This window comes from Erpetoichthys calabaricus, chromosome 3 (assembly GCF_900747795.2).
Source record: "Erpetoichthys calabaricus chromosome 3, fErpCal1.3, whole genome shotgun sequence".
NCBI lineage: Eukaryota > Metazoa > Chordata > Cladistia > Polypteriformes > Polypteridae > Erpetoichthys > Erpetoichthys calabaricus.
In genome coordinates, this window is record NC_041396.2 from 517,309 (window position 1) to 530,817 (window position 13,509).

The 13,509-nt window shown below is 43.8% G+C and overlaps 1 protein-coding gene across 1 annotated transcript; it reads left to right on the plus strand.

The window, feature by feature from the left end:
- The first annotated feature begins 552 nt into the window (after positions 1–552).
- mrps10 (mitochondrial ribosomal protein S10) lies at positions 553–13,286 on the plus strand. Its single transcript, XM_028796316.2, has 7 exons — positions 553–672; positions 4,153–4,214; positions 4,613–4,688; positions 5,871–6,010; positions 8,280–8,388; positions 8,844–8,933; positions 12,872–13,286. The coding sequence occupies exons 1-7, from the start codon at positions 604–606 to the stop codon at positions 12,953–12,955; spliced, it is 630 nt and encodes a 209-aa protein (XP_028652149.1). The 5' UTR covers positions 553–603; the 3' UTR covers positions 12,956–13,286.
- The last annotated feature ends 223 nt before the right edge of the window (positions 13,287–13,509 follow it).

The window sequence follows — 13,509 nt, forward strand, 5'->3', positions numbered from 1 at the left end:
TAGTCTTAAACAGCTGTATTCTTGGTTTTTAATTGCTCCTAATTAGCAATGCCATGCAAATGACAAAAGAGACCAGCATTTCTCCATTTAGCTTGTTTTCATTTACACCTGTATGTATTTATCACGCACTATTTGGTTTAATTAAATACTTGGAAGGAAAGTGAAGAGAAAAAAGTGAAGCACTGAGAATTACTCATCTGTTTTAGACTTCAAATCATTTGGATGATATCCTTAGAAAGGAAAATAAATCTCGGATATGAGAATGACCTGACATGGCAGAGTTAAAGCACTAGCAAGCCATGCAATTAAATAATTGACAAGGATTGGTTTTTAATTAAGCAACTGGGTTGGAACAAAAACCTGCAACCACCGCGGCCCTCCAGGACTGAATCTGCCCACCCCTGATCCAAAAGAGCCGAAGCTTTGAAAAGAGCCGGAGTTCCCATCACTAGAGCCCACAATGTGGATGGAGCGCAGCGTCAACTCCAGTCCCGGGCAGTGTCACGTGCCGCGCGCGCCCTCTACTGGCCAATCGGCGGCTCTCCGTGCCGGAAGTGAAGCTGCCGACTCCCGGAAGTGAGAGGTGAGCGGGGAGGACACACGATGTCGAGGGCGGGCTGTGTTTGTAGGCTGCTAGGACGCCAGTTCTGGAGTCGAGGAGGCTTGACGCAGGTAACGGGGAATTCGCAGTCGAATGTCCGCTTGGAGCTAGGCTGAAGCCCCGCGGTGTCGATTTCGTCGTGCCGCCTTTCGTGGGTTTGCTTTTCTCAGTGGGTGTTGGAAGCGCGTGTCTGCTGGGTAGAGGTTAGCATCTGAGGTCCTGTCTCAAAAGAGGCTCCGGAGATGATAATTCGTTTTGTTTTGTTAGTTTAGGTAAAGTCCGATCAACTTTATTAATCCCTAAGGTAGAATTTAGTTTGTTCACGAGGATGCTCTGGTTTTCTTGTTTAGATTTTTACAAAGCATTTAACGGCTGAAAACTCCTTCTTGTGCAAGATTTTTTATTAAAAACGATAAATCCAAGTACTTTATAGAAAGGAATTAAAGGCCGCGTTGCTTGTCTTACGGTGCCTCTGCAAGTTTTTATATTGAAAGAGGATTTTGAAAAGGCTGCCCGATATCGCTCTTTTTATTTATTTTTTTTTACAGTAGATTAAATAAATCTCTACAGCGGTCTGTTCAAACAGTGAGCACATTAGACGTGAAGGTAAGGCGTTGATTATTAAGTCCGTTAACTGGTGACACCTGCCGGCTTGTTAAGTGAACATCGGGTGCCTTACGCCGTCAGAGGCTTGGCTCTCATTTCTGATTTGTCTCGCTCGGGTTTGAAGCCCCAAACCGCCTGTTGGATTACATGGCGTCCGTAATAATAAAGGCGTACGGACGGCGTGTATCGGCGGCTGGGTGAGAACTGCTTGTGATTTCGAGACCGTAACATAATGAGCGTTGTAGCGAGTGCGAGAACCCCGAGCGGTCTGCGTGAGTTTTACACCTGCGGCCTGTGCGCGGACGCTCATTTATCGGCATATCCTCGGCGACAGCGACTCGTCCTGCATTAGAGAAAGGCCTTTGGTTTTTGTTTTGTCACTTCGGCCTGCTCATTCACATACCCCGCATTTTGATTTTTGGATGGTGCATATTTAAGAGAGTTCATTGGAAAAGTGGCCTGACTCTCTTAAAAACCTTTTATTAAAGCAAACGATGCGGTGTAGTCAGTTCACTTTTGATGAATTGTTAGTTCTACAAAGTACAATGAAACTTGTAATATATGCATGTGCTCTGATGTGCTGTTTTCAGAATCTCGCTCTGTGGGTCATGTGAAATAACACAGAGGGTCAGAGGCGAAATGTAAGCAGCGTTTGGGAAAAACACTCGCATGATGTGAGTGGACATGTGGCCGTTATGAGCAGGCAGCAGAATAGAAATACACTGCAGAAGCAAACGCAGGCATCAATGCAGAATGGGGCTTGGAGTTGGGGGCTTGGTGGGCAGCTGTGAGCAGACAGGAGAACAGGGAATGTGTGCTGAAAACTAGTTCAGGGAATCCGAGATGAAACAATTGTTTCTAATCATCTTTCATTATCACAAGGACGCCTCATAAACAAGAAAAGGCTTGTCGAGCTCCCCATACCCGGGCACAGAGGCACAAGTCCAAGGTGACACACGTGGGCCGGTGCTTTAACCCCACAGAGCAGAGTACAAAAGCACCAGCAGTAATGGTCAGGCGCCTCTTTCTTTTTCTCTGCTGCCTCCTCCTCCTCCTCCTCCTCTCGCTCCTTTTCTAAGGCACCCACAAGCGCTCCAGGTGTCTGTTGACCTTCTTCCGGGGGTGGCAGCAATGCTGCATCAAAGGGCTCAGCAGTTCTCCAGGTGCCCATGAGCCCCGACAGGATTGAGCTTTCATGCTCCAAACCCGTGGTACCACCACACTGCAGGGGGCTGCCGTCTAGTGTTTCAGGGAGGCAATGCACCTTCCAATGTAGAGGCGGCCCAGCCGTCCACCACAAGGCCTGTATTCTTGAATTGAAATCTTTGCTGCTTCAAGATGGGTGTATTTGGTAAGTTTTTCATGTTTGGACCCCTGTGTTCATTCATGTCATTGTTAAGTTGCAAGACCAGATAAAGTATTTTTAAAATTTGTAAAAGAAATGCTTCACTTTAGAACACCGTTATATGTGCCAAGTAAATATCCACCCTAAAGAATAAACTTTGACTTGTAAAATGCCAAACCTTTCCCCTAATCTCTTTTTGCTAACCCCAGAACTTGTAAATGAATCAACTGGGTCTCGTTTAAATTTATATGGAAACATAAGCCTGAGTCTACATGTTACACCGATCCCTCTCCCACTTGGACAGAGGCAGTGGTGCTGTAAGAATTATGTTTCTAGACTTCTCTAGCACCTTCAACACCATCCAACCTCTGCTCCTTAGGGACAAGCTGACAGAGATGGGAGTAGAGTCATACCTGGTGACATGGATCGTGGACTATCTTACAGAAGACCTCAGTATGTGCGTATCGGGAACTGCAGGTCTGACATTGTGGTCAGCAGCACAGGAGCGCCACAGGGGACTGTACTTTCTCCGGTCCTGTTCAGCCATCGGACTTCCAATACAACTCGGAGTCCTGCTACATGCAAAAGTTCGCTGACGACACTGCAATGGTGGGCTGCATCAGGAATGGGCAGGAGGAGGAGTATAGGAACCTCATCAAGGACTTTGTTAAATGGTGCGACTCAAACCACCTACAACTGAACACCAGCAAAACCAAGGAGCTGGTGGTGGATTTTAGGAGGCCCAGGCCCCTCATGGACCCCGTGATCATCAGAGGTGACTGTGTGTAGAGGGTGCAGACCTATAAATACCTGGGAGTGCAGCTGGATGATAAGCTGGACTGGACTGACAATACTGATGATCTGTGTAAGAAAGGACAGAGCCGACTATACTTCCTTAGAAGGCTGGCGTCCTTCAACATCTGCAATAAGATGCTGCAGATGTTCTATCAGACAGTTGTGGAGAGCGCCCTCTTCTACGCGATGGTGTGCTGGGGAGGCAGCATTAAGAAGAGGGACGCCTCACGCCTGAACAAACTGGTGAGGAAGGCAGGCTCTGTTGTAGGCACGGAGCTGGACAGTTTAACATCTGTGGCAGAGCGACGGGCGCTGAGCAGACTCCTATCAATCATGGAGAATCCACTGCATCCACTGAACAGGATCATCTCCAGACAGAGGAGCAGCTCCACTGACAGACTCAGGAGATCGTTCCTCCACCACACTATGTGACTCTTCAATTCCATCGGGGGTAAACGTTAACATTGTACAAAGTTACTGTCTGTTATACCTGCATTGTTATCAATCTTTAATGTAATATTGTTTTTTATCAGTATGGTGCTGCTGGAGTATGGGAATTTCCCCTTGGGATTAATAAAGTATCATATAGCGCCTTTCGTCTGTCTATAAGGGCATACTGACCAGGGCCAACCAGGTACCTGCCCTCTTGTGGTCATCTAATGAAATGAATGGCTTTTTCATGGGTGGGACTTCCCTTTTCCCTCCGCTCTGGGCAGTGTGGTCACCCTTCTCATATCCGCCTGTCACTTAGGCCATCATACAAACGTCTCTGATTGAGGGTCCTGACTGTTTTTTGTGTTTTCAGGCCCAAAGCTCACATGCTGTGCTTCATCCCTGGGGAGCTGCATTTCCTGGATGCTCCTTTTTGTAAGTAGTTCTGATGATTTTTGTTTTTCCTCTTTTGCAGTTGAATTCACTTTTTATTAATTTTATTTTAATTAATAATGAATGATCTTATCTAATAGATTTTTTTGAAATAGCACATGTGGAAATTGCCAGTTAAGAGCCATACTCCTGTACTGTAACTTATTTTAAGACTGGAGACATCCAGAGGACCACCATCATGTAGCCGTCATCTCGTGTCAGTCCTCAGATACACAGATTTCACTGCCAGTAATAATTCTGTAAAGATTGTTGACTCCATCTGATATGGACAGGGGTCTGGTGCTCATGTGCTCTGAAGTTGGCCCATGCTGCTTATGGTGTGCCATCTGCACACGTTGCTGTCGCTGACTTTACTAAACATACTTTTTTTAATTTGGCAGGTCGGGTTCCGTGTCCTCATGGAAAATCACAGCAGGAATCCACACTGGCAAACCTTCATATGCAATTCCGCCTAAGGTTAGTGTTGTTTGGTTTACAGCATTTCCACCTGTCTTTTAAACTCATTATTTATATGCAAAATGGCTAACTAATTGGAGACCCGATGGTGCATTGGATTGAGCTTTTCAGGCTATCTTATATTCTGTTCGTCCAAACATACTTAAACACTTTGAGACGGAGTTGACGGCACTTGGGGGAGAATTCTGAACGACTCCAAAGGGACTGCAGACCTGCCGCAGTTGGACATTCGCGGTGCGACCTGTTAATTCAGTGCTAGCAGGAGTGTTTCAGTGTCTGGTCAAAGTCACCTCACGTTTCCGACTGCAGAGAGTCTCCTGCCAGCTCCATTTCACAAACCGCACTTTCTGGAAAAAGTCCTAATAAAAGGAGGCAGCCAAGCCTCTCTCCCGTTCCTGTTTCTTGCCCATATTGCCCAAATCCTATTCTGGGATATCCTGTTGAATTCTGCTCTGTTCTTGTAATGTTTCTATTGTGATCTGTTCTGTGTCTTGTGTTGTATTGACCCCCTTTTTTTGACACCCACTGCACGCCCACCTTACCTGTAAAGGGGTCTCTCTCTCTGAACTGCCTTTCCTGAGGTTTCTTCCATTTTTTTTTTCCCCCACAAGGGTCTTTTCTTATCTTCAAGGCTGGGGGGCTGTCAAAAGGCCGGGCCTGTTAAAGCCCAATGTGGTCCCCCTTGTATGATTTTGGGCTACACAAAAAATACATTTGTATTGTAAGTTAACCGCACACGTCCAACTGTCTTTCGTTTAGCAATGCAGACAGTTTCCAAAACACTGAAAATAATACTAAATCTTTATCACCGCTAATTGAATCTGGAATCAAAAACTGCACTTTTTCAATTAGCAAAAGACTCCGAATTCTGCTTTGGCTTTCAGTTTTCCCAGAATGCACTTCATTGACTTCCAGGATGACTGAACTGAGAGGCTTCATCCTTTTACATGAAATCTGTTAGTTAAAAAGGTTCTCCCATACAAGTTCCAGATTCAAGTTTATGTGTATTAATATAATTGTTAATGTATTGTCATTACACACAATTGGTATATTTGCTCTTCATTAAATATGTCTTCTCCTGAAATGTGTTTACAAGTGCATACTGAGACGGTCTGAATTTGTAATTTTGCTCTGATGTGAATTTTTGGCTTTACTACCCACTCCTGCTTGTTTCTTTTTCAGATCACTGAAACGGATGAAGCGGACGCCCTGTATAAGAGAATCTCTGTGCTGGTGAAGTGTCACGACCGTGCTGTGCTGGATAGCTATGAATACTTTGCTACTCTTGCTGCCAGTGAACTAGACATTCATGTAGAAAAAGTGTAAGTCCTAGTGTTATCTTAATACAATGGCCAAGAGCTACTAGGCCATCAGGCGCACATCTCTGCCATGTCCTGGTGTCTTGTACTCTTGATGAAACTCCTTGAATCCTGTCTGAGACCAAATGATTCAGAAGTGTGACGGAAAATAGACTGCAATCTAAAGTCGTGTGTGGCCATCTCCTCCAACTGAAGGAAGTACCTTTTCACTGAAGAGTTTAAAGACGCGTATTGGTATTTAGATTGAGAGACAGACAGTGCTTTACAGTAATCCCTCCTCCATTGCGGGGGTTGCGTTCCAGACCCCCCCGCGACAGGTGAAAATCCACGAAGTAGAAACCATATGTTTATATGGTTATTTTTATATTGTCATGCTTGGGTCACAGATTTGCACAGAAACACAGGAGGTTGTAGAGAGACAGGAACATTATTCAAACACTGCAAACAAACATTTGTCTCTTTTTCAAAAGTTTAAACTGTGCTCCATGACAAGACAGAGATGACAGTTCCGTCTCACAATTAAAAGAATGCAAACATATCTTCCTCTTCAAAGGAGTGCGCGTCAGAGAGAGAGAGAGAAAAAAGCAAACAGTCAAAAATCAATAGGGCTGTTTGGTTTTTAAGTATGCGAAGCACCGCCGGACAAAGTAGCTGCGAGGAAGGGAGCAAGCATTTTTCAGCATTTTTTTGAGGAGCGTCCGTATCCTCTAGGGGTGCGAACAGCCCCCGTGCTCACATTATATTTGAGGAGTTTTATTTAATACATAATACGCGCTGTGGTTGGGGTAGCTTCTCAGCCATCTGCCAGTAGTGTCCCTTGTATGAAATCAACTGGGCAAACCAACTGAGGAAGCATGTACCAGAAATTAAAAGACCCATTGTCCACAGAAATCTGCGAAGCAGCAAAAAATCCGCGATATATATTTAAATATGCTTACATATAAAATCCGCGATAGAGTGAAGCCGCGAAAGTCGAAGCGCGATATAGCGAGGGATTACTGTATTTGTATCAAGAGGAAATTTAGTTTTTGGAGGAGCTTAAGAAATGTAGAAATATTACAGCAAATAAATCAAGTAGTAACACCCCCAAAGACACGGGCACACAGATTACAAAAAAGAAGAAAAAACGTCTGACTTGGCTAAAGATAAGAGTCCAGCCACCATAAGGCACTGTAAAGGCATAGGCCTTGTGGAGCGGATGGGATATTAGCTTCTATTAACTCCAGAATGCGGTGGATCTAAGAGGTCTTTGTCAAGAGGACCCCTGTAGTGTAGGGCCAGCTTCTAGGAGGTCTTCATGATGCTGGACACACCGGTGACTGGCTTGTAGCTGTAAGCTGATGATGATGTCCACAGCAGTGGTCCTTTCTTGAGCCTTAGACCACTGTTTCCCAAACTCGGTCCTGGGGACCCCCTGTGGCTGCAGATTTTTGTTCCAACCAGCTTCTGTTTTTAATTGAACTCCTGGGCTAATTAAGTAAACTGATTTATTTCCCAAGTTCTGTGTTTAGGGAACAATATAAAAAATAGAAAACTAAGTTTGCTAAAAAAAAATATTAAAATGTACCAAGCAGTTATATAGGAATGTATTTTTTTTTTTCTTTTAACGGTATTTTCATCTTGATTTTCATTCTACTTTTCTAGGTCTTCTAATCGTTTAATCCATTATTTACTAATCAGTGGGATTGACGCTAAAGTTTTTGCAGCCTTTGATTATTCCGTGTTGTTTGCCTCGGCATCTGAGCTGCTCGTTTTAAATTGTCATTATTAAGATACAGGGAAAGGGCAAAGTATCATGAAATCAACAAAAGAGTTAAGCATTTAAATCTATAGCAGAAGCAGAAATATTTCTAAATGTCTTATTAATGTAAAAATCACGCTGCTGCGCTTTTTTGAATGTCGAATAAAAGAAAAAAAAATCCCAGCTAATTAAATGAGACGAGCGCTGTCATGTGTTGTCACTGATTGGGAATCCTGTTGGAACAAAAACCTGCAGCCACAGGGGGTCCCCAGGATTGGGTAGTAAGCTTTTGTCAGCGTAAGCCTTAAGTATTCAAGGGCATACGGACTCCATCTGGTCCCACGACTTTTCTTGCTTGTAGCCTCCTCAGTTGTCTCCTCGCATGGTCGTCAGTTGTGAACAACTCATACTGATGCTCAGATGGACTCCTCGCTAGCCATACCCTTTGAAGCGGCAGGAGTAAAATGTGGACGGGGGATTTGGTTTCATGTCTGAGCTTGCTGCTTCATCACTGTGCTCTTGTCAATGCAGGTATGAACCTCCCAAGAAGATTAAGAGATTGACCGTCCTTAAATCGGTTCACATTTTCAAGAAGCACAGAGTACAGTATGAGATGAGGACTTATTATCGGTGTATTGAGGTACGCAAGGCTACTCACTGTCACTTTTGCATTTATTGACTTTGATTGCCAAGTGTAAAGCTAAGGGGGACGGAGGGACGGATGGACGGTCAGGGCTTTGGCAGCCTCGCCTGTGGAACTCGTTACCTCATCACTTAAAGGAGTCCTCTAGAATTCAAAACGAGATTACAGACTCCTTTCTATTCACTTGCTGTCTGTGACCTTCAGTAATACTGATGGTTTCCTCCTTGTGATTATGTAACCGTATTTCTATTTATTATTTTATTTCTGTTTGTTATTTATGTTGTGTGTTTTTGTTCTTCTTTTATTGTAAAGCACTTTGGCCACAGCATTCCTATGTTGTTTTAAATGTGTTCTATAAATACATTGACGTTGTTCTATTCTGTGAGGAGTCTTATTACCGTGGCCAGTATCTCAAGTCTCAGTGCAGATGTTTTTTCTTCCTGCCATAACAGTTAAAGCACCTGACTGGGAGTACAGCACGAGTTTACCTGGAGTACATCCAGAGGAATCTTCCAGAAGGAGTGGCAATGGAAGTTACTACGGTAAAGCTCTTTTTGGTTGTTCTGCTAGGGCATGCTTACCGTCAAGTTACATGTCACTTTTTTATTTTTATTTTTTAATCTACATGATAGCCAAAAGGTGCAGACCCAAATGGGCCTTTTCCTAGGGGTATCTCTGTCTTTCACATGATTACTTGTAAACTAATGGAATTAATTGAAAGATTATGACCTGACATGTTCTGGAAATTCAAACAAAAAACAACTGGGACACGGCATCCTGGTGGTCACTTTTCTAGTGGGCACAAACATTTATTGTAATTAAACCAAGGTACCCACAAGCCCATCTACTGATAATCCCACCGGGCACCGGTACATACATGTTCAGAATTCACAGTCGAGTGTAAGTTGGGACCTTTGTCAGCAATGGGTGAGAATTTACTGTTGTTTCTATCCAGCCTTTTGTTTGGGAGCTGTAAGTCCGTGGGTCTCACTAGTGGGAATTAAAGCATCTTTGATAGCAGTATGTGCCATCTTCATAACTGGCACAGCTTTGTTTTTTTTAATGAAAATATTTACACAGAGACACTGTGTTTAATTGTGTTCAATGAATTTCAGTCACTAGTGTAATTCAGCTCCTTCCTCAAAGGAGAGAGAATTGATGTCAAACTCCGGTCCTGGAGGGCCGCAGTGGCTGCAGGTTTTCATTCTAACCATCCTCTTCATCAGTGACCAGTTTTTGCTGCTAATTAACTTTTTGATTTAGTTTTAATTCACTTGACTCGGGCCCCTTAGGTTTTTCTTTTTCCTTAATTAGTAGCCAAATAATAATGAGACACAAAACAAGCCACCATGTGACCAGCTCACCTGTGCCCATCACACAGTATTTGAAAGTAAAGAAACGTGAAGGTCTCAGTAAGGCCGATCTCTCTCAAACATTTTGACTATTGTTCTTAGAAAACACAAGAAAATCAACACTTTTGGAAATGTCTGCTGTGGCAGAATGAGAACAGCAACAGGCCATGGAGTTAAATAACAGGCTTAGTTAACAGCAAGAATTGGCTTCTCATTAAGAAAGTGATTGGAGTGAAGTTGGTTAGAATCTGAAGAGCCAATATAGCTGGTCACCTCTTAGCTCGTTTCACGTCTCATTTCTGTTTGGTTGTCATTTAATGAAGAAAAGAATCAATTCAGAGGAGTGAATCCTTAAAAACAAGGCTATTAAAATTAAGGGAATAGAAGTTAATTAGCAGTGAACACTGGTCACTGATTAGGAAGATGGTTAGAATGAAAACCTGCAGCCACTGCGGCCCTCCAGGCCTGGACACCCCTGAGTTTGCCGTTATCTTGGATTTCCTGATCATTTGTGCAGGCACATCTGTAACACACGTCAGAGGAGGCTGTCACAGAGCTGCTCCGTGTTTTACGAGACTGCACTAACACACGGGGCACTGCATGTTTGTAGTTCTTCCTTTTTTTAATGGTGTGATTGTTAAAGTTGACAATTTCAACCCTGGTAGATTAGGAGCCATGTGTGAAGTAGTGGGGTACAACCAGCAGCGTTGTCAGTTTAGTCTGTGCCATTCCACAGGAGGTACTCTTGGGAACTTCTGTTTCAGCAGTCGGGACAGTTCCAGTTAAAAGGCTGTACGGTGAGATGACAGCAGTGTCGGTGACCTCATTCTGTTTAGTGCCTTTCTCTTTGAAAACCCAACTAAAGGATTTTATAGAGTATAAGTTTTATTTATTTTTTATTTTTTTTTACAGTTTGAACCCTTGCAGGTGATTTGTTCCATTAGGATATTTTGAGTCAGAAGTTGGCGCTGACTTGGCATCCTTTTGCTTTATATTGTAACACCAGGACCACCATTATGATGCCTGAGTCTTGATTGGTGTATTGTACTAAACACTGTAAGGTGCTGTTAATCACACTTCCAGTGATGCCCATGTTACCACAGAGGGGCTCGTCTCTGTGCCGATCAAATGTTCTCGTGTGAAAATCTCAATTCAGACTTCTGTCGTGCCACAGGCGGTCTTAGCCATCTAAATCAGGGTATCCTTTCACTGGCTGATGGGCTCAGTGAGAAGCGGCTCTGAAAAGGTTGGAAATGAGAACGTGTTAAAGGATAAGTTGAAATTATTTCTCAATTATGGCGTAGAACAATGTGTGAAGTAAAACTTTAAAGCATTTCTTGTATAAATTTAAAAAAAAAAAAATCACCATGCATCTTACATTTTAAAATGGAGTTGATGTGAAAACAAAATCCTTAACATTTACGTAATATATCTATTTTTCAAACAGAATTGTTTGCCGGGTGCCTTTGAGAGTCTTGTAGATTGTGGCCCCCTTTATTCGCCTGACCCTGTCACAGCAGGTCCTGTCTATTTAATTGCACACAAACACGACTTGAGCGTTCTGCTCGTAACTCCCCTTGATTTCCTTTCACTGGTTTCTCCGTTTCGTTTTGCCTTTTTAAGTGCTGTTGCACATGGTCAGGGTGATGATGACACAGTCGCTAAATTCTTTTCAGAGGTTGATTTATTTGTGTCCGTGTCATTGTAAGAGTCATTTGTTAGTTCCATAAGATACTTAAATGTTTAACTAAAAGTTAGTGTCTAATCTATGGGAGGTTCCTATAACCCCGTCAGTTGAATTGAATTGTTAAATTCTAACTATTTCTAGCCTCTCTGACTTAACATTATTCTCAGTTAGTGATCAGCCTTGCCATGTGTAAGGCGTCGAGGGCACATGGTTTTAAACCGGGCATTGTGTGCCAAGTAACATGTAAGACAAAGCACTTGATGGAATGTGCCGTGCTCTACGTTCAAGTATAGAAACATCCATCCATCCATCCTCTTCCGCTTATCCGAGGTCGGCTCGCGGGGGCAGCAGCTTGAGCAGAGATGCCCAGACTTCCCTCTCCCCGGCCACTTCTTCTAGCTCTTCCGGGAGAATCCCGAGGCGTTCCCAGGCCAGTCGAGAGACATAGTCCCTCCAGCGTGTCCTGGGTCTTCGCCGGGGCCTCCTCCCGGTTGGACGTGCCCAGAACACCTCACCAGGGAGGCGTCCAGGAGGCATGTGGAGGAGCGGCGGCTCTACTCTGAGCTCCTCACCCTATCTTTAAGGGAGAGCCCAGACACCCAGCGGAGGAAACTCATTTCAGCCGCTTGTATTCGCGATCTCATTCTTTCGGTCACTACCCATAGCTCATGTCCATAGGTGAGGGTAGAAGCGCAGATCGACTGGTAAGTTGACAGCTTTGCCTTACAGCTCAGCTCCTTTTTCACCACGACAGACCGATGCTGAGCCCTCATCACTGCGGACGCCGCACTGATCTGCCTGTCGATCTCGCGCTCCATTCTTCCCTCACTCGTGAACAAGACCCCGAGGTACTTGAACTCCTCCACTTGAGGCAGGATCTCGCTACCAGCCCTGAGAGGGCACTCCACCCTTTTCCGGCTGAATATAGTATAGAAACAACTAACGTTTTACAAGAAAAGCTCAGTTTAGAGATGATACTTTTTTTTTTTTTTTGCCTTTTGTTCTGCGTGTGTAACTTTTTTCTTTATTCTTGTGTGGATTGTTTGCTTTGAATTTTCACTAAATATTTTATAATGAATGTTTGGACTGACAGATTTCTTTCGGCATGCGTTTCACCCCTGCTTGAACTCACTTAGCACTCCTGTAGCTACACTTGTCCATTTTTATACGCCTTATTACTACTTTTTCTGAATCTGAGACTTTTCCTTATGTTGTACTACTTGAATAAGCAATCAGAATGTCCATTTTCTGCATAGTGACGTAATATTTCACCACAGTGCCCTGGACCAGGCAGCGTTTAGAAGGCATGGCGGGTATTAAACGAGGGAAACCCAGAGGTGCACGTTAGCCTTTTTGTCACCTGTTCATCCCTTGTTCTGCATCTTTAAGAATTAAACATTTTATTTCATATATATTTTTTTTTGTACTTTTTCCTCCTTAGACAGCGATAGAAAAGTTACCAGAGCACATTAAAAGACCAGTATGGAACACCCTGCCTCCAGTGAGTGACCACCAAAGCCAGTAGTTGCGTGAGAAGCTGAGTGCTGATAGGCGGCTGTCACAAGGCCCTGAGACGAGGCCACTGCAGTGGTGTGTGACATCTGACGAAGTCCCCTGCGGCCTCCTGCTGTCTTACATTCCTAGTCTGCGGATCTGGCACTGGAGCCGATAGCATGATCTTCATTTGAAGAACTCCAAATCAAGTTGGTATAAACGTCTTTACGGTCACAGAAATGTCAAGTTTCAGGACGGAGGAGGTGTGGCCCCGAAGCGGCGCCAGCCTTTAGTTGTACGCACCAATCAGAGTGAACATTAAACTCCACCCCTTTTCACATATTGCCTTGTTGTTACACGCACTACAACTGGTTTGTTTGTGATTCTTCAGAGTCTTTTTATTCTTCTTGTTTCTTATTTTATTCTTATTTTCGAAGTGGCTTACACTTGGCTAAACATTTTAGTGGCAGGTCTCGGATTCCAAAAGCATTCTGTCCCGCTGACTTTTGTAACCCAGTTTTGTGTTAAAGTCTGAGCTTCCACTGAAAACGTTCATTAATGGAAATGTCAGCAAAAAGTTTATTA